Source organism: Ananas comosus, linkage group 19 (assembly GCF_001540865.1).
Source record: "Ananas comosus cultivar F153 linkage group 19, ASM154086v1, whole genome shotgun sequence".
Classification (NCBI taxonomy): Eukaryota; Viridiplantae; Streptophyta; class Magnoliopsida; order Poales; family Bromeliaceae; genus Ananas; species Ananas comosus.
Window position 1 is genome coordinate 7548983 of NC_033639.1, and position 27555 is coordinate 7576537.

The following is a 27555-nucleotide window of genomic DNA, read 5'->3' on the forward strand; positions in this document are numbered from 1 at the left end:
AAGCACCAAGGGGTTGGTTCTTCTAAAAGTATTCTAGCTCAATTATATATATATATATATATTATTAATATATATACTATTTGAGTCGCGGCTACTATGCTATCCGGTACACGGAGCGCTCGGCGTGCTCCAAGGTTTTTCGATGATGCGGCTTCCAAATCGAACGATCAGGCCTCGTTCCGACTTGATCTACACTATAGAAAGTATTTGGAAACTAATATTTCAAATTTTTTCGAATCATTTGACTAGTGTCAGAAGTATCTCAAAATTGACAATTTTAATGGCCGATGTGGTGTGTGTTTGTGAGTTTAACGTTGGTTGTTAAAACAATCAAATTGCGATGAAAATTTTATTAGAAATTCTTTTCAACTATTAAGTAAGATCAGTTTCTATCTTTGTAATTTTAAATCTGTTTGTCATCATTTTTGTATGAGATTTTTTTCAGCGTTCAATTTAGCTACTTGTTTGATAGGTAAATGATACTCGAAAATTATGAAATTTAATTCTAAATACTTTTCATATGTTAGATCAACTCTAAGACGAGCCGATCGTCGATTTGGAAGCCGCATCATTCGAAAACAATTGTAGCACGGAGCACTCCGTGTACCGATAGTATAGTAGCCCTAGCTCTATATTAATATATATATATATATATATATATATTAATAATATATATATATATATATATATATATATATATATATATTATAATTTGATAGTAATTTATTTTTTGTTTTATATTATAATTATAATAAAATTTTAGATGAAAGTTAAGAGAAGAAGAGAGAAGTACCATCACATACACAAAAAAAAAAAAAAAAATTACTATCAAGAAATAATTTTTTAAAAATAAAAAACTTTTATACATTATTAATATATCACTATATATACAGTGGTGTATGCTTTAATTAATCATAGTATAATTCAGATGGCTATACTTGAATTTGCTAATATATATCACGCACATTAGCAGCTTGCTGCTACTTTGCAGCTCCACGTCTAACATTTTGCCCCACTACGATTTCTATCTAGTTTTCTATTATAAGAACCACAAAAGATAGCAAGCAAATTGTTATAATTTATATAATATAAACCATTAAAGTGCTCAAGTACAAATCACAAGGTTATAGAGGTGTACATTTTGAAACCACATCAAGTTGCGAATGCGTTACACCACATACGAGGAATTTTTTCTTCATTTTTCCAAATTAATGTAGGCTAACAATTACTCCAATCAAACACAACAAAAAGTAGTATCAAGTTCCTAGTATAAGTCTACTGGCTAATTCATATCTGGAGCATTTAAGGTCATATTATAGATATTCACATAAACCTTAATGAACCAATTCCAAAACGAGCATAGATAGCTTTCACATGATTTTCCAGCGTTTTATGATAATCTATTGAAACACACAACATAACTTTTACAAGTTTAAAACACTGTGAATAGATAGGATAGTAATAAGATGCAGCTTTTGTTCTAAAGGTGCTGAATTTACCAAAACTATGCACAACAAGCTGTCCCAGTTCATCATTCTCCACAGGAAGAACAACAGAAACCTACAAATAACTATAATTCAGGAGAGAGAGAGAGAGATTATAGGTATTCTCCTCGATTATTCTAGAAGACATCAGGATGGAATCGCCCGGGAATTGAGCCGCTCTGCTGAGCCTGTCTGAGGTGCATACTCAGCGCATAGTTGTTGATCTGTTGTCCATCAAAAAAATTACAAAAGAAAATCATTAGATGATTAGGCCGAGCTTTTTCGCTTTAAAAAGGGGGGAAGGAAAAATCAAGTTACCTCTAGGGTTTTGACTTGCTCCTGGTACTGAGACACCAACTGCTTCAAATGCTGCAGCTCTTGATTCATCTGATCATACTCCTTTTGGCGCTCATGTTGGATCGCCACCGCTCTTTTCAGAACAGTATTCTCTCGAAGCATGGCTTCCGCATGTTCCTTCAGCAACAAATTTTCCTATCCAACATATAAGAAAAACTTCATCAGCCATTTCAAAGGAACAATTGGGTCTCTAGCCTTGCATTCCGTTACTATCATGCTCGGTTGGCATAGTGCCCAACACAAGAATGAACAAAAATACCTACGTAATTGACATCTGAAACGGCCACACAAACAACTTAAACGGACTTCTCACCAGACTATTTCATGGCCATCTACAGTTAATTCAACCGAGAAACTTGATGAAAACATAAATTGTAGTGGAATCGAAAAATTAGGGACCAAATTCTAACAATCAAACAGTTGAAGGACCAACTACAAGCCCCTTCTAAGCATCACAATTCACATTTCTTGTTTTGTCATCTCAAGGCAGGAATTTTAAGTTTTAACAAATCAAAACCTGTTAATATGACTGTTCAACAACCAACTACTGCCAACAAAGAATTGTGAAAATACCTTATGAAAACTCTCCAGGGCTTCAGCACCAGCGCGCGTAATAATGGACCTCTCCAAGACCTCCAGTGTTCTTGAGGCACGAGCCCTTGCATCATCCATGTTAGATGCGTTCATCATTTCACTCACAAACAACTCAACCCATCCAGACCCATCTGTTGGAAGATTTTCTACAGCCGGTGGATTCTCAGCAACTGCCTCCGCCCCACCATTATTCACACCATCTGCTGCAAGTTGCCCCAAAAAAAAAAGCAATTTGAGTCAAATGCATCAAAATGATCCATGTATACTGTTTTCTCATAGTTTTACTGTTTGCAAGATGAACAGAAGAAGATAACCCAGATCAAGCACTGAAAATGACTGTGGCAAAAATCAAAAATAAAATTTTTGATGCCCATATATAGAGGCTCCAGTTTGGAGCTTCAAATCAGTAGCTCTTCCCATTCAAATTCTAGCAAGTAGCTTAAAATCAAAATTTAAAAGAAGCACTCAACTATCTGATATCATTAAGCCTCTCCAATACCCATATAAAGAGGAAAAGGAAAAGAACAGACAAGGATTAAAGGACATCATAAAAAGTTGATCCATCTTGAAGTTCTGATCATCTCATAGCTAGAACAAAAGAACATACCAAAAGGAAGGATTAGTCCTACTGCATCTATAAAGAAATGGTGATTATAAATTAACAAATGAACAGAAGAGCACAGTTTACATCATCACTTATGAGCAATTTAAAAAAAGGCAGCAACATTCTTGAAAATTACCTCTCGAAAAAAGTTCACATCCAACGAAAAGATGGAAACAGTGGATAAGTAGAGAAAACCAAAATTACCATGTTGCTGTATCAAGACAAAAATTGACCGAAGGTTAATACCAATCCAAATGTGTCATACCTTCAGTTACTAGCTGAATATTCGGTGATATTCCACTTCCAGATTCAATAAAAGCAGAAGATAAGTTAGTTTCAGCAGACTCCAAATGCAGATTGTTCAAACTCTTTATTGTAGAATCCAAATCATTTCCAGATGCTTCAAGGGCTCTTTCAAGAAACTGAAACCATTTCCACAACAATTATGAGCTATGTGACATACAAGAAAAGTTTTACCAATGAATTACAAGAAAAATTTTATCTATCAGACCTTTCCTTAACTAATAGAATTATTGGATTTATACAATATTAACAGTCCAGTATGTAACTATCAAAAAGAAGAAGCTTCAAGCATATAAAAATCAAAACATGCAATCCAAGAATGTTTCCCTAATCAATCGGTACAAATTAAATGAATGGACTGAAAAAATTATTTAAAAAAAAAACTGCGAGTTATTTTGTAGAATCACTTTCAAAGGAATTTCAAAGTCTAAATAGACTAGTTCCACAATCTGCATTACCTGCATCTCATACTTGAACATTTCCCTTGAAAGAAAGCTACAGAGTAATCAGAAGCGATCCTAACTATCTACTCACAAGAACACCCTTTTCAGATGGATCTGCTGAGGCTCATCATAAAACACCTAGGAGATGAATATTTCAAAGGAGAGACCAACAAATAAGAGAACTGGATCTTCAATTAGCTAAAAACCTCTCAGAGACTCATTTAGGAAAGTGAATGCACTTAAGCGCTACATGTCTGCCCTTTCCATGCAAGCTTACACCTGTTGAAGGCGCACCAAACAACTTTACATGCTTGCTAACCAGGAGTTACACTTCTGTAACTTCACGACAAAATGAACTACTTTAAGAGGAAACCGTCACAATGGACAGCACAAAAGGACAGAATGCACCACGTAAGAAATTACAGCAAACAATCTCAAAATTTATGGAAAGTAACTCAGTAAATTGGAGAAAAACATGAACAAAGGCCTAAATTTTACCAGTCAACTAGAAGAGCCGAATTAGAAGCCAAATAGGGGCATAGAGGAAAATAATATACAAAATGTTCCAAATTGAGATATTAGGTGGTGCAAATTGTTGGAGTAAATCTAACATGTCCAGCTGGCTTGGCAGAGACACTTTTGCCAACAATAAATTTAGGTCCATTTATTCACGCAGAAGTAGATCATTAATAGAGAAAAATATTATCCTTCCTGCAGTAATCCTAACTGAATTATCATTTTAGCCATTTGAAATATTATTAATTCAACCGCTCAGCTTCATTAATTGGCATAGCTAATTAAAAATGCAGCCTTCAAACAAGCGAGAATGAGAGCCCCCATCACCACCGGCACTAACAAATCAGTATATTTCAAGTCTCTTCTGATTAATCGCAATGTTTACAACTAGCGAGGTTATAGTAAATTAAAGAACAGCCACTTTCAGCATTCTTGATGATTACAATTACTCCGACAAGAGTCGACCAGCTTACAATCATGAGATGATTGAACATGCATAAGCCCTTAACAAATTAGTCCGGATCCAAACCACATGGCAGCACCGATCAAAATAACCCACACAAAGGGGTTTACCACATGCAAAAACTCACAGAAGGAAAGGCCATATCGGGATATCAACCACATGTAATAAAAGGCTACGATCTAAACCCGTGAATAATATATTCATGACAAAGTACACTAATGTGAGTCTGTGACGAGGAAGCACAGATTGAAATCCAGATGGCAGACTCTCTCATAAAGAATCCTATTTAAATGTCATAACTTAAAGTGCGTACACTCAAGCAGAAGCTCTCCCAACTTAGCAAATTTCTGGAAAGTGTCCAGACAGAAGATGACACCTTCTGCCCGCAGGGGGTTGCGAGTTGTGTAATCTCCATGCAAGATATATATCGGAGAGATAAATAGGTAGAGTCCCACGACCATCTCGAATGGGGTAATCTCCATGCAAGATATATATCGGAGAGATAAATAGGTAGTGTCCCACGACCATCTCGAATGGCAACAAGAGAAAAGGAAATGATACTACACAGCAGGTTATATAACACGTTTGAAACTATTCGAAGAACTTTAAACTTTTATGTTGCCTACGCATTGTAAATGAATCCGTATACTAGTCAAAGCACAAGCATCCTTTTCAAATATTCCACGTTCATATACAGATTATAAACAAACATAATCAGAAGGTCATGCTCGTAATTCCTTCAAGGAAAGATTTTTTTTACTCAAAACTATTTTTATAACACAATCATGTTATTCCTACGCATTGGTATCAATAATTTAATCACATGCAGATCAAACCAGCACCAGATTGATTTCGGACCTCATCAAGAACCATAAAAAACACAACTGTTACCATTCCACACACAAAATTACATCAACAAGACGAGGAAAAAAAAGATATATATATGACTCATTCACCTGCTGGTCCATTTCTGGGAAGAGCGCCCTGAGATGAGCCAAATTGCCGCCGCACCGATCGGAGGGCCGGCCCGGGGAGAGGCGGAGGGCGGCGGCGGGTGATGGGGCGCCGCCTCCGGCGGAGGCGGCGGCGACGGCGGAGGCGGAGCGGCGCGGCCTCTTAGAGGACGGGAGAGGGGCGTGGAGGAGCTCCTCGAAGATGGACGAAGAAGAAGACGACCTCTTCCCACAAACTAGGGCAGACATGGTGGTGCCGACGATCCCCGCGTCCGCCGCCTCTCCTCCTCCTCCGCCGCCGCCGCCGCCTTGTAGTCGCCGGAGCCGAACCCTACTCTCGCCTCCGCCGCCGCCGATTCCCTAGAGAGCTCCGCCGCCCATGCAGAGGCCACGATCTCGTCTTCGTGAAGGAGTTAGGGTTAGGCTTGGGGTTCGAGATGGAGAAAGAGAAGAGGAATGGGGCGGTCTCGTATATACGTAATGGTTCTCTTTCCTTTTGATCAAAGGGTAGCCCTTTTTGGTGCTTTGCTTGGAAATGAGAGTAGGGAAATATTATATGCATATGATGTGTATCTATATAATATTAGGTATAAATTTTACATCTTATTTATCCAAAAAGATAAAAAGTTATTTTTTTTATTATTTTTTTCATATTAAAAATTATAAGAATTTTGTAAATTCTTGAACGAATGAAATGAAATAAAAGATTTTTTAATAGATATATACATAGCATTTTTTTATATAAATTGAAATTTTCTCGTATAGAAGGAAAAATTTTATACATGTTGTAAGAATAATCACTGTTCACAAACATGAAAATGTTGGGTGATGCGTGAGGAAAGATCAATGATATTTTTTTTTTCATATATTTGTCGAATTGGTCTGAATTAAAAGCTATAAGCAAAGAATATTTTTACGTAGTTAATTCGTTTCCACTACATTAGTATCGTGCTAGTATAATAATGTCCTTACTTTAGGGCTTGATTGTTTGTACCCAAAGTCTCAATTTCGAAGCCTAGTTGCTTCACATTTATAACTCGATTCATTTCTTGAAAAAAAAAAAAAAGAAAGAAAGAAGAAATTAGCTTGCTATCTTTCTTTAAAAGAAAAGCAATTCAGTAGTTATAATTGGAATATGATAGAAGTAAGTTATTTACTTAATTTAATTATCTTTATCTTCTGTATTGAATTACCGAATATTTATTTTGTAAATAATAGTTCATAGTATACTGCATCGTTCATAATACTTTTAATGTAGTAAACAATTAAAGGACATCTTTGTTTCACTAAGAGTGGAGGTGACGTAATTTTCGGCCATAAATGGCTATTTTCATCATTTAATTCTCTGTAAACCAAATTTGCTCGTAAGTTCACTTGCCATAATCTCCGTGATATTCTTTGCCACTTCGCCCGAGGTGGTAGTCATGAAGTCAGTTACAACATAGAAAGAAATAGAAAAAATAACAAAAAATTAATTACTATAATTTTCTTTTCAGCCTCCTATATGCTAAGTATGAAACTTTTAGTAAAACAAAGATAAAAATGAGGATAACTACAGTTTTAAACCATTAGCTTCTATCAAACAAATAGTAATGGAAATATAATTTCACTTGAACTTTGGTTCAGTTGAAGTTTTTTCAATCTAAAAATCAATTAGAGTAAAAATTTTTCATTTCTTCGGTTTTACTAGCCTGGGTGCTTCAAACATTCTCTATTAATATTCCCCGGCCGATAAATAGCAAGAAGAATGAAAGCACGACGAATATACTCTCTAAGAATTATACTAAGTCATCATTAGCGATCTGTTCTTATCCCATGATATCAAAGGGTAAGTTCATGTCTTTTATCTTGCCTAAAAACCTTCTCTTATTGGAGAAAGGCTCTCCCACAGTGAGGCAATCCAACTGCTTTTTTTATCTCATTTGCTGTGTGAGGCTTCGGTGCTCTGGGGTTTGATTTGATAGTTGAAGATGCAGTTCAATATTTTTCAAAACAAACATACTCTAACTGTATTTAAGTCTTTAGGTTTAATTACAAAATTTTATATAAAAAAAAATTACTAAGATAAAAGTAATTCTTATATTGAGAGAAAATAACTGAGATTAAGATGATTCTTATTTGATAAGTGAACCAATATTGCTAAATATAAAAATATATAAAATACTGTTATTTTTAGAGAATAATGGTTGTTTCGTATTATTAATATGTCATCAGAGCATGAGGTCTTGAGTTCGAATCATGTGAGGCTCTCCTAGCATTATTAATTTCCTGCTATTCAATTCTACATCATGGGCCTAACGAAGAGTCTCGAGCCCACAGGCGTGTCCTCTATCAATTTAAGTTTTTAGAGAATAACGATTATGTCATATTATTTGATAAAATATAGAATTCATAAATTTAATGTAGAGTTCGAAAAATTAAATCCTTCCATTGTCCTTCTTTCTCTTTCCTCCAATAAAAAATTTTCTGTCGCTCTAGCGTGATCCGTAGACTAAATTGGCGATCTTACCTCTCCCTCTCCTTAAAAGTCCTAACTAGATATAGAAGATAGGTATTCTTTTCTTCTTCTTCTACAATCGTCTCTCTCTTATTCTTTATTCTTTGCTTGGCCTCTTATTTCTCAATGTTCTTTCTTGCTATAACTTCACATAAAAAGGAAGCAAATGGATCTGGGTTAATAAATCATGTCACGATTCATATATACTACCCTATAGTTCGAGTAGCGACCGTCGCATCTCCATACGATTCAAATCTGAATTTTTTGAATTTGAACCTTATAGAGCTGTAAGGCTTTATGGGAAACTAATAACTACATCTACTCACATTCGTGGGAAGTAATTACATGTTCACAAGAAGTTAATCTCTTTCAAATTTCAGCTGTATTGTGACCTATTTAATATTATATTATATGTTGAAATATAAAATATGCTTTGAGATCTCTATTTTTTAGCTATTATTTGCTCTTTGTTACTATATATGTTGTAATATATAAATAGTTTGCAATAAAATTGGCTTGGAATAATTTTTTCTCCAATTTCTACTCAAAAAACACTCAAGGGTAAGCCCGAGCTACGCAATAGAATGTCCAGCCATCCATGCACAACAATAATATAAGTCAGTGCAATATGGACTACTACAATTAAATGCAAAGTACCTATATCTATATTATATTTTCTCGTAGTCTGCTTTGATTGCACTATCTGGTCTTATTTGCAAATACTACGAGTAAGTTTTAGATGATTAGAATACAATCTGAAAAAGTTAACAACTAGCAATACATGCATAATCAATCTATACTAAGATGCTTATAACTATGCTCTATACTCCATACTCGACACCTTGGCACTACCAATGTCCTAGACACAAACTTATTAATTTGATTAATTAGCTCAACAAACCAACACAAGTCTCTACCACCTCCAAACATCACACATGTTACTCTATCAAGGCTCGTCATAACATACCTGGTATGGTTCATTAGGTGTACGTTATTCAGAGTAGCATAATAATATATCTCTCTCATGATAATGTATTCGGCAATCCAAGCATAAGTTATTCATCCTCATTGGATTAATTACTCCTAGCCAAGATGTCTCCCATTTTGCTAATCTTTTTGGTAGCCGAGATGTCTCCCCTTTCATTACTCTTCTAGCAAAGATATGATACTCGTTCACACTGTCTCACATGCATCTAATCCTATTGTCCACCTTAGTTAGTTAATTTGCGTATAATATTCGGATTGTCGCGAACAATCGGCAAAACGTATAAAACGCACCGTTTATGAACTTTTTCTGAAAAATCAGAATAAAACGCGTTTTTTCCCTTGCACAGAGTATTCACGATCAAAACGGTTTTTCTGAATTATTTTCCAAAAAATCCGGATTGAGCGGCGGTGGAAAGATGAAATTTCTCAAGAAAATTTGGATTGGGCGGCTGCGGAAAGAAGATGAAATTTTCCAAGAAAGTTTGAATGTCACGCCCCGGATTACTCGTTTCCCCAGGCACGCTAACAGACTCGCCGTATACAAAAAACTTTTCCCTGTATACGAAGCGATAGCTGTACCTGTACCTGTAATCATATAACACTACAACCAGTAGTATAGAGCTACTAAAGAAAACATATATAAATAACATCAGTTCAAATACATATACATAGTATCCTGGTACAAAAACACTCACTCCAGCGAGACACTAACATCAGTATGTAAAAGAACCAAAAACTACAACTATCTGTAGCTCGTATAACTCTAGATCAGCAGCAAAACGGGAAGGAATCTAGCTCGCGACTCCATTTCCACGATCAGTCACCACGACAACAGCAGCCGAAGAAGAGGGCTCTGCAAAAATGATCCACAACTGGGTGTGAGAACTACTGCAAAAAGAAATAGTCCTCAGTCGGTATCGCTACCGACCTCAACGGCTCACCCACTAAGTTTACAGATGTAAGCAGTGATAGTAAGAAAAGATGGAACAAATCTACAGCTATATGCTACTATACTATCATAATCCAACACTGACTATCTGTAGATGATGCAAGTCCTGACCTAATCTCACTAAGGACAGTGAGCACACCCGTCCCGCCTGTCGAAGCGAACCCGTATACTATCCTATGAGTAGCCGGTGGAGAAAACTCTCTAGTAAGTGAATACACCCGTCCCGTCTGACTAGGCTACACCGTCGCTCAAGAGTAGCCGGTAGAGAAAACTCTCTAGAGACTGTGAATACACCCGTCTCGCCTAACTAGACTACACCGTAGCTCAAGAGTGGCCGGTGGGGAAAACTCTCTACAGACTGTGAATACACCCGTCTCGCCTAGCTAGACTACATCGTATCTCAAAAGTAGTCGGTCCAAGCAAAAGGGTCCGACAGGACGGCTGTGACTCCCCTCACGTCACAACCTCACTGAAGGTCAAGAAAGGCGTCACTAACTACTACTAATCCAACCTCACACAGGCTGCCCAAACGGACCCACCCTGCCTGAATCTAGCTCAAAAACCGTCCAAACAGAAACTGCAATCTCATCACACTGAAACCTCAGGACAAACCGACATCAACACAAAAGCACAAAGCCCGACTCCGGAGTGGCACTCGTGGGCGCTACCCAACCGAGTATGCAAGCGTATCTCTACCGAACTCAATCAGGCTCTCACATGCTGTATCAAAGTAGAAAGGTCTAACTAGTCTAACAACCATAATCTACGTGCCCTCGGCACAATCCAATGCAAAAATAGCAAACTTGGTCCACTGTCAACCACAACGGCACCCAACAGTCCGGAACAGTCTACACTCTACTGTAACAATATACTCGGCATCCCAGCACGAGCGTAAATACATTCTACACTATCCTGGGTATCCATCGCCCGCAAATTGCGGTGATATAAACAACCTACGGCTACTAGAGTTAAATCTGGTAGTTTCAGAAAATGACGGTGTAGAATTGATAGTTTTCTCCTAAATCAAATTTCAAATCCAAAATGTATAATTTATCTAAATATCTACTATATGCTCCAAATTCAGATTTCAATAAACAAGCAAATCGATGAATTCGAGCTAAACTATCATGATATTCAAGACTGAAAATATACATGTTGACATCAACTAAACTTAGGAGGAAATCCGTAGAATCTGGTAAGCATATCATTAACCCACCTCAAAAGCTCGTCCAACAACGGCGAGAAGTCAAAAGAAGCGAAAAATCCCACGCTCGCCCGGTCTCCAACGGCACTACCACGACGCATGTACGCTCGAACGGCTTTCCGGCGCAACATCGACATCAATCCGAGCTCGATCCGCGATCTCCACCAAGCCACGATCAAAGTCTAGAGAGACAGAGGAGAAAGATAATTAAGTCCCTCACAGCCTCCCTATCCTAATTAAGGCGGTGGGGATAAGGTTTAAAGAATCAAGGCAACAAATATCCAAAAGCCCCTCACCTACTCAAGCATTCAACTTTAGTCCCTTATAATATAAATCTTGAGTTTCCAAGTCCGTTTTACATCTATTTTACGCAAAACGTCTCCAACTCAATCAAGCATAAACTTATACTGTAACCTTGCCAATTTGCTAACGTTCAGTATATCACATTGAATTGGGCGACTGCGGAAAGATGAAATTTCTCGGACCGGTGTCGCGCGACCACCACTCCACAAATTCGTACACCTCCTCGTGAGCAGTCGAGCGATCTTGCCTGTTCGATTTTGAAGGGAACATAGAGATAAAGCGATAGCAAAAAAGAAAAAAGGAAGGGCGAGGAAGAAGAAAATCGCAGCATACAGCGTTGGGAAACATCACGGTCCACGAGGCTACACTTAGCCTCATGGACCGTGTGGAGTGAGAGGTCCACCGTGGACCTCTCAGTCTCTCCCCCTTTGTGTTTGTGTGTGTGTGTATATATTGTTTTATATTATTTTATTTTTATATTTATAAGAATTATAATTATTTATGATAATAGTATAAATCTAAAGAAAAAAATTAATTTAATAGACGAATTTTTATTCTGAATTTTTAAATGATAAATATAAAATTCTCGTATAAATCGCCTATACGAATTATTGACGAATCCGATTTTCAAACCGTATTTTTCAACGAATTTAAAAATCAAGATACGAATTTTATTTGTATTTTATCCATACCGAACTTGAGTCTCTTTTAGTTACAAACATAATATTCTTAAGCCTTTGCCTGGTATTTTTTCTTTCTTGTAATTTTTCGGCTCTTTCAGGAGGCCCTAGCTGTCTCCATCATGTACGCTTAATTCATTTCGCTTAATGAATGAAGCAGGTAGCTTGCTACCTATTTCTCAAAAAAAAAATGAAAAAACAAGGAAAAAAAAAGAGAAGAAGAAAATGCCTTTGCCTAGTACTCATATAAAATCCTCAAGTCACTTTGGCTGCGTATCCGTATAATCATCGGACCTCTTAATCCCGGTAATCCGACTGCACGTAACTCTATTTCCAGAGTGATACCATCTTTTTTTTTTCTTTTTTTTTTTTGAGAGAGATAGATAGCACGCTACCCGCTTCGTTTATTTCATTAGAAATAAACTTAGCTAGAAATGTGAATCAACTAGGATTCGAACTTGGATCTCGGGTACCAACCACCAAGCCCTTTACCACTTGCTCTAGGGACGGTCGGCAGCTATAATCTATTGTTGACCATAATATACATATTAATTAATGTGCGCACCGAATTGGGGTGGCTCATATAATGATATCACATCAGCACACCCAACCGGGTGGCTCACACAATGCCAAACATAATATTGTAAATATAAACTCGGTATACACCGTGTGTGTGTGTGTGTGTGCATCAACATAATGCTCGACCCAATCCAACTCGTGCCATAGAAGCAAGGTATATGACTCAACACAATCAATGTCATTATGATATACAATAGTGCGATATATATAACTATGATAATTAAATGCAGACAAATATGATCATGAAAAAATTTTGCGATAATTTTTTTTGCAAAATTACTAACTCAATGAGATAACTTTAGAAATTGGACAGGTAAAGAAATTTCTTGTCACAGTTTATCAATGTAAAGGGGTTAGTACAAATTAAAAAAGTATCACTTAGAGTCTCTGTTTGTTCCTTAGTCGACTTAGGGTCCAAATTCGGTCGACCGCCATATATTGACTGCGCTCAAATTGGTTGACTACTGGAACTCAAAGCCTTCCATATTACCTATGTCGGTTGACTGTAAAGTGTGGTCAATCGACCTTGTCATAGCAGAACAACAAAAATAAGACCAAAATATATTCAATCACAGCCCAAAATAATGCCAAAACACTCAAAAATGATCAAAACAAGGATGTAAAGCAAGGATTTAAGTGCCGTGGCACTGGATAGTGCCGGAAACTTACCGGCACGGTGCGTGCCGAGCCATGCCGATACGTGCTGGTCAAAAAAATTCTTATGTGCCGACACATAATAGTAACAAAATATTTATTTTCTTTAGCAATAAAATATTTTAACTATTTATTATATCTTTTTATCATATTTTTTAAACTTTATTGAGAAAATTATTTACTAATTTAAAGAATAGAGGGTTTTGAGCTGTGCCATTAGCACGGGGTCTGTATCGTGCATGTATCTTGTTGGCACGGTACGGCATGGTGGATACGGCCCGTGCTGACAGGCACTTAAAACCTTGGTGTAAAGTAATACACACAGCAAGTTACTCATATTTCAAATCTTGGAGTCGAAGAATATATAGGTGAACTCTGCCATCTCAACCTCTACTGCTATAATTGCTAGTTCTCGAACTTCATCAGAGCCCAGGATTAAGGGATGGTTGGCTCCATGAGGCAAGGATGGAGAGGATAGGGGGAGAAAAGGAGAGAGCTATGGTGAAGAAGAAAAGAAAGAGAGTAAAGGATGAAAGAAAAAGGAGAAAGAGAGTAGGAGAGGTGATCTATAAATATTCTCTTTTACACTGTATCCTCTGTTTTTTAAAAACCTCTATTTTGTCCTCTTAAAATACAAAGTTATAGCACTTAACTTGACACTGTTACAATTTTGTAACTATTCCACAAAAAAAATAGTATGATATAACTGAATAATTACTAATATACTTACCTTACAATTAAAAACGATGAAAAAAAATTAATGAGTAAATAATTGAAAATATATTCCATAAAGTTACCTAATTTTAAATATATGATAGGTGTCTTAGAAAGTTTTTCAATTATACCATACAATTTATGTACAAAATAGTGACGAAAATATACAGTGCTGATCAGTTAAGTGTTATAATTCTAAATATTACGGGTATATGTTTCTAAATGACTTAGGGGTAAAGTGAAAAAAACAGACATTTATTTTATAATTTTCTGTATTTTAGCCTTTTGATTATAATTAGGCTGTAAAATATTAAGCAGATGAGTAGTGTCTATGGGCATTCTCAATTCTCTCTAAATCTCCAACTACAATTTTTTTCCTCCTCAACTCCCCCAGCAGACTACACTGCAGATGGAGTTTGCTCAGGGACTTTCTATTTTCCGTGTTCAATCTCATTTCTTATGGTTCTAATATCTTAATGGGCAAATTGATCACGAATGTTCAGATCTTTATCTTTGAGGTTTGATGATTTATATAATGTTCCGATAGTCTTACATCGGATGGAAACAGATTTATGATTAGAAATATAAAGACACTAATAATTTGGGCTTAAAAAATTTGAGCTTAGACTTTAGGAGAATATTAGGTCTAAATGAAAGGAGTTTGTGACATCCAATAGTTCCACGACTAGGAACCCTAATATTATTTAGGCTAGTGATTTGAACCCGACAAATTATCAGTGCTAACGGGCTGGGTCATTACAATATGGATTCCATCATTTCCTGATCTTACCCCTTCATTGATTTGTTTTCAGCAAATAGAAAGTGAGAATTATTTAACCAGAATCTTCTCGGACAAGGCAGTGGGGGTTGTTTTGTTATTAGGGTTTCTGATTATTTTTTTCTCAGTTCCATAGTTTCTTCTATAGTTTGTTTCCTGAGTTTTGCTTGTCTAACCAACTAAAATTTGGCCTTAATACCCTTCGTTTTATTACCAGCTTACATTTGAGGACTTCCTCATATATTATCTCCGCTACCTGGATCAATTAGGTTTGGGGACCTGGTTTCAAACGAAAGAATAAGTATTTACAAACCGAATGTTGATATAAAAGAAAGCATATTTAAGGAGAGAATTTACAGATGATATTTCAAATGATACAAACGAAAGATAAGTACTTACCAACATCATGAAATTACTTCATTACGTTTTGGCACAAAAACAAAAGAATCAACAAAGAAAATCCTCAACATTTTTTATGAATAAAACAGCTATACACAATATGATCTTTCAATACATTGTCGCGCTACAACAAGAGTCTGTGATGCAAAAAGGGAAAATTCTAAGCTGGTTTCTTTCTCTATTGCAAGTTTATAAGCAGCAGAAGGTCCGGAGTTGTACATTTTAATGATTACAAGATCACTCACGGTAACGCTTGTGGGGAGCACCAGTAGACGAGATAAGTTAAACCGACTCACTTATTCTAAGACAAAACTGGGAACTATTAACTCAACTTCGCACGAAAAAAGGCGTTCCTTCCATTCGTATATATGTATTGTGTGCCCTAACAATGGATTAGGGACGGTAAATTCTTCGCGTGACTGATATTTGGGGGCTCCCAAAACTGTAGAGCAAGCACGTGAAAAGAATTTACACCACGCCACTTCATCTCTCCAAGAACCGGTTGAGAACAGTTTTCCTGGAGTGCGCTTCCTCGCTCTCTTCTTTCTCTGGTTTATTAACAGTATTTAGGGCACACCTCATGACAGAATTGAGCTGCTTCCTTAGTAGTGCGTTGTCTATAAATATATCGGTAAGTAGTTTTCGCATCTCGCCATCTGCGATAGTTGGATCTTCGCCAGATGTTTCCACGAGAGTTTCAGACGATGCACTATTTGCAGTATTATCTGCTTTTCTAATGTTCTCTCCATTGTCCTGCGCTATAAGTTGTGCCTGAAGAGAGTGAACATTGGTTCTGTTAATAACAATTGAGAGGCTTTTATGCATCTAAAATATAACAAAATCATGCTTCCTATCATATGGTAAACTAAACAAAGCATTATGGAGTAGAGAATTAAGAATAAATGTATACACAATCATTTCCAGATGTCTAATTAATTAGTGCAATCCTTACATTTGCAGGTTCCTCAGTTTGGAGAGAAAAGGTGAACAGAAGAACGATAGTGACAAGAGGAAAGTAATAGACAAGCAAGAGGCCTGACACCTCCCCTTGGAATGAAACAACTAGACCTAGACTTGGCAAAGTGACCGGCCATAGGAGTCAGTAGAATTGGTAGGTACTACTTGATAGATTCCAAATGATCACCTCAACCCACATAAAAATCAGCAGTTACTGGAATTCTATCTTTAATCTTTTTACCTCTCTATCATTTTATGAGGTTTCACGGATTTATTCTACCAATATCAGACCTCTTTGCAGTGACTACTTAAATTCAAAAGCCAAACCACTTAAAAGGGCAAACAAAAGTCCCTTAATTCCATGCATTGGAGCAAGCCAGGTTTGTTGAAATCTGGCTGTTTTGCTTTCCAGAAAAGATGTATTTTGTTATCCAAAATTCCAAATCACATAACTGTTATTCCAAGTACAATCACATCAAATTCCCTGTGGTATTAGTTATCAAATGCTTTCCTTTTCTTCTTTTGTGCGAGTCTTCTGAAGCCTAACTCTTTGTGGCATGTTCAAGTGGATGAAACAACTGCTCACATAGTTACAAGGGAACCGAAATTTCTGTTCCGTATATCCAATGCATGACTTTTAAGTGATGTTCCTCTAGACTGACACCAATTCCAATTTAAATTCAGCTACCTGTAGTTCATTTTCAAAAGATCACTACTTAAGCTAGATTCCCATCAACAATGCACAAAGAATTTCAGTCATAATTTTGCAATTCGCATTTTTCTTAGGTGGCTCAGCATAATAACATTAAACAAAAGAATTACATATCAACATACTGCCCTAGATGCCAAATCACCATGCAAAGATCATTTAAACTTGCACATTTACTTCACAACTCATGTTATCCGGTATCATACCAGATGATTTAACAAGAAATTGAACTATTACCTAACGCGGTTGTTTTATGAAGATATATGGAAGGAGAGCCAAATAAATAAAGAAGCGAATGGCAAACAGTAATTCGACAACTTACCTCTACAAAAGCAGGTAGGAGGAAATAATTAACTGTTATGAAAGTGAAGGCACCTAAAATGTGACAAGACAAAAGGATCACGGAGTTACCTCAGCAAGGAGGAGGCCTATTCTATTATCTGAAGTTGCCAGAAGATCCAATGCATCAGGCAATGATTGAGAATCGATAGTGAATTTGCCATCTTCTTCAGAAAGAAAATTAGTGCTACATTCCTGTAGCCGACCACGAAGATTTCTACACTCACGCAGAAGTTCCTTCCAGGCCAGTTTTGCGTCTTCCCATCTTTGTTTCTCATTATGAAGAACTCTCTAGAGAAATCCATGCATATAATTAGAAGGAAGGGAAAAACATAATTAATAGGTCAACCCAGGAGAAGGTTATTAAATATAGACAACTATTCCAACACAAAATAAGAACAGAAAAATATAGCAAGTAGACAACCTTTTCACTAATCCAAAAATCACTCCAACTGTTTATTTGCAACAACTATAATATCTTTCCAATAAGTATGCTTCCGGTATATTGGACAAATATTAAATTTCTTGGGCTACAACTTGAGTTCAGTGAGTCAGGCTGAACCTACATTGGGTAGGGTTAGGGCTGAAACATCTCAAACAGACAATTCATGAGGTTTCTTGTAATTGTGTAATTGTGTTAGCCATAACCAAACCAACTGTAATAATTTTCCAAGGCCCCCAAACCAACCCAGATTGAACCCAATTAGGTATGCATATACAGAAAATTACATACAATGCATAACTAGGTATTTGTGATTAACTATATACTATAATAATTTAATCAAGAGATTCCTTAAGTCTTTGTGTAAGAAAATGTTTCATTCAAGTTGAGGCTTATTATACATGTTTGTATGCATGTGAGAGAAACATCATGTGTAACTCATACTAAAACCATCACCATGACCCAAACAACCTTACCTCACATCAAGCCAGTTCATGGTAGAATTGGCTTTGGGTAACGAACTTCCAGTTCAGCTATTGGCTGGGTCTGATGTGTTCGGATGCGTTAGGATTTTTTTTATTTTAGTGATTGTATTGGATTATTAAAATGTCCAACATGGCCAAAGCTACTACAGCTGTACCCTCCACAGTAGATTCTATAGTAGATGGTGGAGTCGGCGTGAGCGCGGTTCTGTAAAAGTCTTAAGATTTGATATTAGAGAATTACTTTTCTCTTCATTAATCATCTTTATTTCTCTGTCCCCTCATTTGCAGAAAAAGAATAGCAGCTAATTATTATTTAGTTGATACCACAACATCTTGAGTTAAACTGGAAGTAACATGTAGTACAGGTGATTCTTGTAGAAGTTTTTAGCACATACCTCTAAATCAGTCTTCTCTTTCAGATTTCTATTTAGCACTTGCTTCAACTCTGCTTGAGAGTTCCTGAGAGACTTCACTTCCTTGACAAGAACTTTCACATCTGCTTTTGATTTCATCTCTACTTCTTCAAGATGCTTTTGCAAGCTCTTTATTTCTTCTTGTTTATTATCTAACTCCTGCAGCAGCATTTCCTTCTCACCACTAGCAGTTGTCTTTTCTGATTCCACACGAGTCTTTTCATTCTATGACAATCAAGAAGGGCAATAATTATAAATCTGAATTAAAGGATAATAGTTAAGACAAGAGAAGGGGAGAATCGAACTTGTTCAAACTTGAGGTTTGACTCCATTTCCAAGTATTTCCTGCGAAGTTCATCCATATCCCATTGCATTTGCGTAACTCTTTCTCTTTCAACCAAGATGGCTTGTTCTAGGGTTTCTTTACTTTTCTGCTTGGTGACTTCCAATTCTACCTCTAAATCCTTGACCTACACCAAGAGAAATTACTAAAAAGATTATACTTCAGAGAAACAAGAAAATAGCTTGAGCTGAATACTTAAATGCTTCGTCAAAATTATTAAGAACACAAAAATTCAAGACAAATTTTAAAAAAACTTAAAATTTTATAACCAAAACCATAAAGGATATGGGAAGTCTCAGAAGGATAACTACAATCATGATAAGAATAATCAGTGGAAATAAGTAACATATTCAATAGAAAATATAAAGAACAAAATGCAAAAACTTACCTTGGTAGAAAGGTACTCCTTCACAGCCATTTCTTGATTCAATCGAGCAATGAGATCCTCCATGTCTGTTTTTGCAGTCACTACTCTTCGTTGCATGGTGAGCAGAAGTCTAATCAATTTATGCCTTTGATCAAGCGGAAGGATAATTTGCTCGTCATTCACACCAATAAGAGCTTCCGCAGAATTTGATGCTTCAGCACCACCAGGAAGATCAATAGAGCCATCCCAAATAGAGTTGGTAAACCCAGGAATCGATAGTTCGGTCCCTCTTATAGAACTTGCATCACTTCCAATACTTTCAGAAGAGTTTTTTCGAGCATGAAGAGAAAACTTATCATGGTCCTGTTCGGATGTGGACTCTAATCTCTCCTTATGAGCAGAAGACCAGTTTGAATTATTTTCAACATATTTATCCCGCTCAAGAGGAAGATTTATGTGATGCACATTACTATTAATATATTCGTCTGGCTTGTCCAAAACTAGTTCTTCCATTATACCATTACTGACTGCTCCAAGTGCACCAATGTCATTGAGCGTTACTTCAGAAGTTTCAGAGGATTGAATGTTTCCTTTCCTTGGAGTTCCGACTTCAGTTGTTTCATATGAATTATCACTACCAACATCTGATACAACTGAGAGAGAATTGGATGCAGCAGTTGAAAAGTCAGCTGAAGCATTTCTTGAAGAGCTTGTCTCAGTAGGATGTTGATTCCAATCATGGAAAACTGAAAGACGATAGCTTGTAAGATAACATAAAAGCAGATCTCAAGAAGGAAGAGTACTAAACACAGTAAACTGATTGTCCAGAGGGAAAAAAGAACAATCAATAAAGCAAGGTTTAAGTGCCAAGGAATAGTGCACTGGCTGGCACAGCATGGTAAAGCACCGTGCTGTGCAGATTTGGGGGTACAGTCTGCAAGCTAATGGCACAATACCTCCATAATGCGCATTTTGGCATGGGATTCTTTAACTTTTCGGCAATTCTATTTAGTATATACAAATTATTATCAAGTATCATTTCATCATCTTTTGTACTCAACTAATAAAATTACTTGCTAATTTCAAAGGACTCCCCAACAATGCAACAAGATTCATTAGATAATAAATTCAAATATGGGGAGAAACCAAATTTACCACGTATTAACTTCTCATTTCATTGAAGTTTTTAACCCAAACCCATGAATGATGCTTAAACAGATAAAACTAAAAGATATATCCATTGTTTATCACTAATTCCATTAATGTTGGAAGTGCTCTTTGGGTTGTGAAAACCAGCATTCAGGAATTGAGGTGACCAAACTTCCCCGAAATTGACCCTAGATTCACCACATTTGGATCATTTAAAATAATGAATAGTAGAATAGAAAAGTTTCAAAAGCAATTTTAAACTTTTTTAGCTAGGACGACCCAAAAAATAAAAAAAAAAAGCAGAATAGAAGGGTATTAAGTCTTGTTGTCACCACGGAGTTGCACCATACCCATGCCTTGTTGGCATGGTATGGTACGGTCGGCCCTCTCAGCCAGCACTTAAACCCTTCTCATAAAGTACCAGGTCAAAAGGCTAAGATGTACAAGTCAGATAACACATACATGACCTTACAGCAGCTTCTAGTTCCAGGAAAGCTGCCACAGGAGCACTTCTAGATAAGTCAATGTCCGAAAGTAGCTTCCCCATCCATTCCTCCAAAGTGTGACGTCTCTGTAAAAGACTATTCAGTTTGCGAATAATTAATCGTCTAGTACAAAATGAATATAGGAAGAGAAAATTTAGACAATAAAGTACTTTTCCTACTTTTCTTTATCTAGAATTGACATTAAATCCATCAACCATTAACAGATGCAGTGGATATAAGATCAAAATCATTGTAAAGTATTTTCATAAGCTAATTAGAATCATCTGAGTGAACGAACAGAACAAATCACAGGAGAGATCACCCAAAACATCAGAACTCTCTTCTTCTATTAGAAGAAACCATCACGACAATTCAACAATGTAGGCTACTTCCTTTAAGCTGTTGGTGAAAACATCAAAGTCCTGCCAATACAGTTCATCCAAAGAGAAACTTCTCTTAAAATATCCAATCTTCAGTAGTTATTTGTAGCACTGAAAACATTGAAGTAAAAAGGCTTCACTATTTTCTTCAGGTGACATAAATCAATCTATTCTTGCAAGCGGTGATGCCTTCTAACAAGTTTAGATACTTATACTAAATTAAAAGAAATTAACAAGTTTAGATACTTATACTAAATTAAAAGAAATTTGTGGACAAGGAGCCCTTATGAATGAACTTTAATCAGACATGACATAAACATCACATTACACCTTACCTGCCATAAAGAAATGTTTTATCATACCAAACCAGATTTCAGACAAATTACACTTCCTTGAGATGAGTTCCCACATTGATGAAAATTCCCATCAGTAGAAGGAACCAACATAAGAACCAAATCATTGCATAGTTTCAAAATTAACCAGATTCAATGTCTAGAATGGATTGATCAAGAAATTGCAAATAAGCATCTAAGCATATTAGAAAGAAAAAGAAACTCTCAGGACCTAGATGCCTAAGTACATGGGTTGAAGTCTCAGCCCAGAATTAGTGGTTTTGCTCAGAAAAATACCGACCCCACTATTTACTGATATTTGGATGAGATAATTTGTAGTTCAACAGTTGATGACTCATTACCATTCCTTTTTTGCGGAAATTTGGTTTTCTGTATGGAGATTAATTTGCAATTTCTTTTGACCAAAGTACAACTTAAAACAATTAATGGGTCAAGAGCACCACTGCTAGATCTGTAAATGCAATTTTAAATATATGAGAACACCAAAGAAGAATGAACATATAACCAACAATTTCATTTTCCTCAGCAGCAGAATCAAGAGGCTTTCGACACTGTATAACAGTACAATGGGTATCAAAAGCTATTTTAGCTGGGAAAATGCTACAAGAGCGTGATTTATACAAATTTTCAAGAAGATAAAGCATAACTTATCTGGAAAACTGCTAGCAGAGTGTGCTAACTAATGCTTACCTCTTCTAAGAGGAGCCGGCTGGAATTTATTCTCAAGAAAGAATGCTTTGGCGGGGCAGGTGGAATCTCTTTCTTTGGAAATGACTTCTTAAGCTACAAAAAAAAAATAAGGGAAGTCAATATAAGAAAACTAACAAACCTACCTTATATGTAATCAAGTGGTTTTGAAAATCCATACAACAGCACATTGTGCAAAATATAATCACCATGTTTTATGCAAAGCATTAATACTTTCCTAAGCATGAAGATTCAGTTAGGGGTGCTTGGACGCGATTGCCAATAGGCCGTAAACTAAGTATAAACATTAGTTCCCCCGCCGACCATTATGACTCCGTGGAGATCTACCACCTAGCCACTGTCTAGACGACTTCAAACCTTACCAAGGGGAAGCTACTTTCAAGGAATTGAGCCCACATCTAGGCGGTGAATCTTCTAAACATCATCTTAGTTGAAAACGAGACTAATATTTCTACTCCCATTTAGTTTGGATAACAGCACAGTTGCATTTTTGTCAATCCAAAATTCTTGAAGAAACAAATTATAAGAGGATAAATCTTCATGTGTAAATAAAGGGGATATATCTTCCCAACTTCTGAAAACATGCAGGAAAAGAAATGCCTTCGTTAGTTCTCTTATTTGCATGTCTCTGACCTGCAGAACCTCCCAAATTAAGCCTTTTTTGTGGAGGGCTTTCGTTACCACTCCTAATTCCTGCATTTATTGATGCCCTCTCACTACCAATAGAATTTGTTTCAACAGTTAGAAGTTCTAGATAAGCTTATGAGCGGATGGCAAGTGCTATAGCATCAAAACAAACAAAATGCATTTGAGAAGTTAAGTACAATAACATGCATGATGATTCCATTTCTATCAAATGTGGCAAAAGGAACATATACTTACAGCAGAATATAACTTCAAAAAGTCACTAAATCGCCGAAGCACTCCATGGCTTGAGCTAACCCCTTCTGGAGATTGTATACCAATATGAATCCTGTAAAACTGTCCTTTATGTGTGTTAAAAGAGCATTACAGAGGCGAAACTACAACACGAAGTTTCAGGTTACTTCCTCCATAACAAAATAGAAATATCTGTTATTGAGTCTTTCATGGGGGGTAAAAGGAAAAGAATCCCAGATTGGTAATCTTTAATGACAAATTCCATGATACGTGAACTCAAGTCAGCTTATATTGCAGGACATATCACATTAAAAAGTGAAATTCTCTAGAAAGAATCCCAGATTCAAATTTTCACCAAAAATTAGTTACTTTTTTTCCTCGAAAAAAGTTTTTCCTTTCTATTATCACCATATAACATAAGATTACTGCTTCTCCAATTAAAAAAAAAATCTCCGCCACTTATCACAAATGAAATCAGAAAACAAAGGAAAGAACATTACAACTATTGGATTCAAGAAGCTGTCATGAGATGCTCCAGGTTCAGTTTGGACAATCCATGACGGAATCATGACACAGTAACTCCAACCTGTTTGAGGATTGTGAGGCCATATAGTGTTTCTTCCATCCTACATGCCGACATATCATAGAATCATATAAGAAAACATGCATGCATAATATAACATAATAATATAACATAACAATGCATGATTATTAGGAACTCATTGTTTTCACAGTAGCAGAAAATTTCTAGGTGAGAGAATAAACTTAGGAAGACATCAAAAACAAAGAGACAGGCAATAGCTTTAAACTACTAAGGAACAACATTAGGCTGTCTAAAATTCAAGTATTGCAAAAATGCAGGATGTTGATTTGTATATTCCATGTCCCACAAATCAGTGTTACTATCAAGGCATATAATATAGCTTAATTGCTTAAAAACCTGAAGCAGTGCCCATGTTAGTTGGTTTTGATCAGAAACAGTTTTTTGCTGTATTTATCATGAAGATAGTGCATAATGCATAAAGAGGATTCAAGTTTTCTTGTTTCTTCTAGGCTGTTTTGTTCCCTTAGACATCCTTGCATCTTGCGATAAATTTTATTTGAGGTATTCTCTTCCATATGCCTGATCTTCTTACAATATATTCTTAGCTTTTTGAGGAGTGGCAAAGACATCGACATTTTTGTTACTATGTGTTGTAAAGATACGGCAACAAAGCATTTATAAAGTTATCTTTTCAATGGAAAAGAAGGTTGTCGGGTCATTAGCTAAAAAACTAGCTACCACGTCTTAGCATTAAATTGTAGTTTTGATAGTGAAACATGAGTAAATCCTAATTGGCAAACAAGCAGTGTGAATTTAACTAAACAACAGGCACTTACTTAATCTTTGAATTTTTTGAGCTGAAACTGTAAGGGGGAACTCTTGAAGTCACCCTAATTACTCCATTTGCTATTTTGATACCATGCAACAAGTGAAAAAACACTAATTTTAACACACATACACTTCTAGTCGATCAATACAACGACACACAGCTACAATAAATTTACTTAAAAGAGCATATCCGCATTCCTCTTATCTAATTAAAACCATTTGAATTAAAAAAGGAAAAACAACAGAACATATGATCGAACCAAAAACCCTACGAAAAAGCCATTCCACGATCAACTAAAAAATCTTCACAGCAAGATCAATAAAAACTACAATAACATCAGAAACTACCACAAAATTCAGCTCAAATTCACTCGATCCAATCCAATTACCAAAAATTAGATCAACTACGAAGCATCAGCACAATCTGAGACCACACACTCACCCATCGCTTCGGCGGAGGGCTCCAATCCATTCCCAGGGGCAGCGGCGAGGTCCCATCATGGCGATGCTTCGGAGGGCTATTCCTCGGCATCGCCGTGGCCTATACTCGGAGATCAAACGAGATCGAACACCTCGGAGGGGATCGGAAGCGAGAGGGATCGATCGAAACGCGTGGATCGATCGGGGATTCGCCGCCGAAATTAGGGATTGGATCGGGGGAGGAGGAGAGGAGGAGGGTTCGAGGCGCGCGGTGGGCCAAACGAAGAGGGGAATCGAAGAAGCGTCGACTCCGATGGAGGAGAGAGAATAATATTCTGTTTACGCACAATTCCAAAAAGCACACACAACTACCTACTCGTCTTCGTGCAGCGGCGACTTATTAACATATGTATTAACAGTTTAACTCGTGTTATTGGATTCTGATCTGAATACGGATCCGGTTTGAGTCGGGTTGAGAACCCGCCCGGTTCCGCTGGTTTTAACGTCACGTTCGAACCGAATCGAAATTTTTGGTTTTAGGTTTTTCAAAGAACCGAAACTGGACCGAAGTTGTACCATGTATAGGGCTTAGGGTTCTCTTTCCTGGTCCGAAATTCGACTAAGCCCTCAACCCTATGGACGTCCAAAGATTGATCTTTATACAATAACGATACAGTGAGTGAAAATTTCGGTGACAACATAACTTCGATGTTGAAACAAATATCGATATCTACGATTTTTTCTAAATTACATATTCAAATTCCGAAATCTATAAAAACAAACATATATTTTGGGGTGTTTTGCCTAAATGTTAGAAAAATGATTCCTACATAATTAATTTTAATTTTGAAATTTTATTTTGATTTAATGTTATAGAGTGTTTGCCTGAATCTAGATATTTTCTTTATTTTGAATCTCTAAAATCAATTTTAAAAATTATAAAAATTAAAGTCAATTTGCATAAAAAAATTCATAAGTTTTGAGCTTTTGTAAATTGGGTCGCTTTTTTCGATTTTGTAGATTTAAGTTAGAATTTGAGAAAACTGATCAAAATACCCTTATTCCTTTCTCTCTCTTCTTTTTTTTTCTCCTGTTCTTTTTTTTTACTCTCCTCTGCCCCCTGCGCCCTCGCCCGCATCCATGCACCACCAGCCCTCCTCATCTCCGACCCTACCAAGGTTGCGCTCATTGCTGCCCTGTGGGACGCCCCCCCTCGCATCCGCCCCATGCGCCCTCGCCTGCTTACCCCCGCCCTTCTCGCCTCCGACCCCGCCGAGGCTATGCCGTGATTCTCTTTTTTTTTTCTCTCCGAACCTCCTCCACCGCCTCCACGGCCCTTCGCGACCCACCTCCACCTCCATCTCCACTGCAGCAAATTTTTCACCCACCAAACCCACTTCTGGAAACCCGCCATCCTCACCACCGTCGACAACAACAAAAAAGAAGTGCTTCTCGGCGCCAAAGAGCTCGTTGGCGGGGAGGGGGCATGCGACCCACCGTGCCCTTTCGGTGCCGATGATGAGCGAAGTGGAAACAGAGGAGAGCATGACGACATCAAAGAAAAGGACAGGGAGGTGGCAAGCGTGGCGTCCTAGAGAGCAACGGCGAGTGCGGCCTCGGCAGGGTCGGAAACGAGTAAGGCAGGGGATGCACGGAAGCATCTCTGGTCAATCATTTTTGTTTGCTTAAAATAAAAAAAAAAACTTAAAAATCACAAACTAGAGAGTAAGAAAAAAGAATTAGAGAAGAAGGAAGAATAAGATAAAGTTGCACTGTTAAAATACAGCTACACTATTTTAAAAGAAAATTATACTATTATAGACGTAAGTTGCACTCTTTGAGATATAAATTATACAATTAATATGAAAGTTACACCATTTAAATAAAAATTGCACTATTTGGGAGATAATTAATTTTTTCTCCCAAAAAGCATTCTTTAAGATAAAAACTACACTCTTTAAACAAAAGTTGCACTATTGAAAGATAGTTACACTATTTTTTCTTTCAAAGAACACCCTTTAAGATGAAAATTACACTTTTTAAACGAAAGTTGCAATATTTGGGAGATAGTTATAATATTTCTCCTCTCAATAAGTGTATTTTTTGTTAAAAGAGTGTAACTTTTATCTTAAAAGGTACAATTTATATCTTAAAGAGTGCAACTTATATATTCTTCTAAAATAGTATAACTTTATTTTAACAGTGCAATTTCATCTTCTTCTTTCTTCTTTTCTAATTCTTCTTCCTTATTATCTAGTTTTTTATTTTTAGTTTTTTTTTTTTTAAGTAAACA

General features: G+C 36.7%; 2 protein-coding genes and 1 long non-coding RNA gene across 4 annotated transcripts; all 3 read right to left on the reverse strand.

Moving 5' to 3' along the window:
• Positions 1339–6253, reverse strand: LOC109725183. Of its 2 annotated transcripts, none has more exons than XM_020254277.1 (5): positions 5721–6253; positions 3305–3461; positions 2415–2638; positions 1803–1976; positions 1339–1708 (listed from the first exon to the last, which is right to left on the reverse strand). In XM_020254277.1, exons 1-5 carry the CDS (start codon positions 5964–5966, stop codon positions 1622–1624), a joined length of 888 nt encoding a protein of 295 aa, XP_020109866.1. In that variant the 5' UTR covers positions 5967–6253; the 3' UTR covers positions 1339–1621. The 2 variants fall into 2 exon arrangements, with proteins under 2 accessions (XP_020109866.1, XP_020109867.1); XM_020254278.1 differs by having other exon boundaries at positions 2415–2635; positions 5721–5966.
• LOC109725054 lies at positions 9818–11598 on the reverse strand. Its single transcript, XR_002220177.1, has 2 exons — positions 11367–11598; positions 9818–10054 (listed from the first exon to the last, which is right to left on the reverse strand). It is a non-coding gene; the product is annotated as an uncharacterized LOC109725054 (long non-coding RNA).
• LOC109724701 (PX domain-containing protein EREL1) lies at positions 15507–25619 on the reverse strand. The gene is made up of 10 exons (XM_020253608.1): positions 25285–25619; positions 23971–24096; positions 23474–23572; positions 22574–22666; positions 21128–21236; positions 19538–20262; positions 19112–19276; positions 18789–19031; positions 17539–17757; positions 15507–16232 (listed from the first exon to the last, which is right to left on the reverse strand). The coding sequence occupies exons 1-10, from the start codon at positions 25372–25374 to the stop codon at positions 15945–15947; spliced, it is 2157 nt and encodes a 718-aa protein (XP_020109197.1). The 5' UTR covers positions 25375–25619; the 3' UTR covers positions 15507–15944.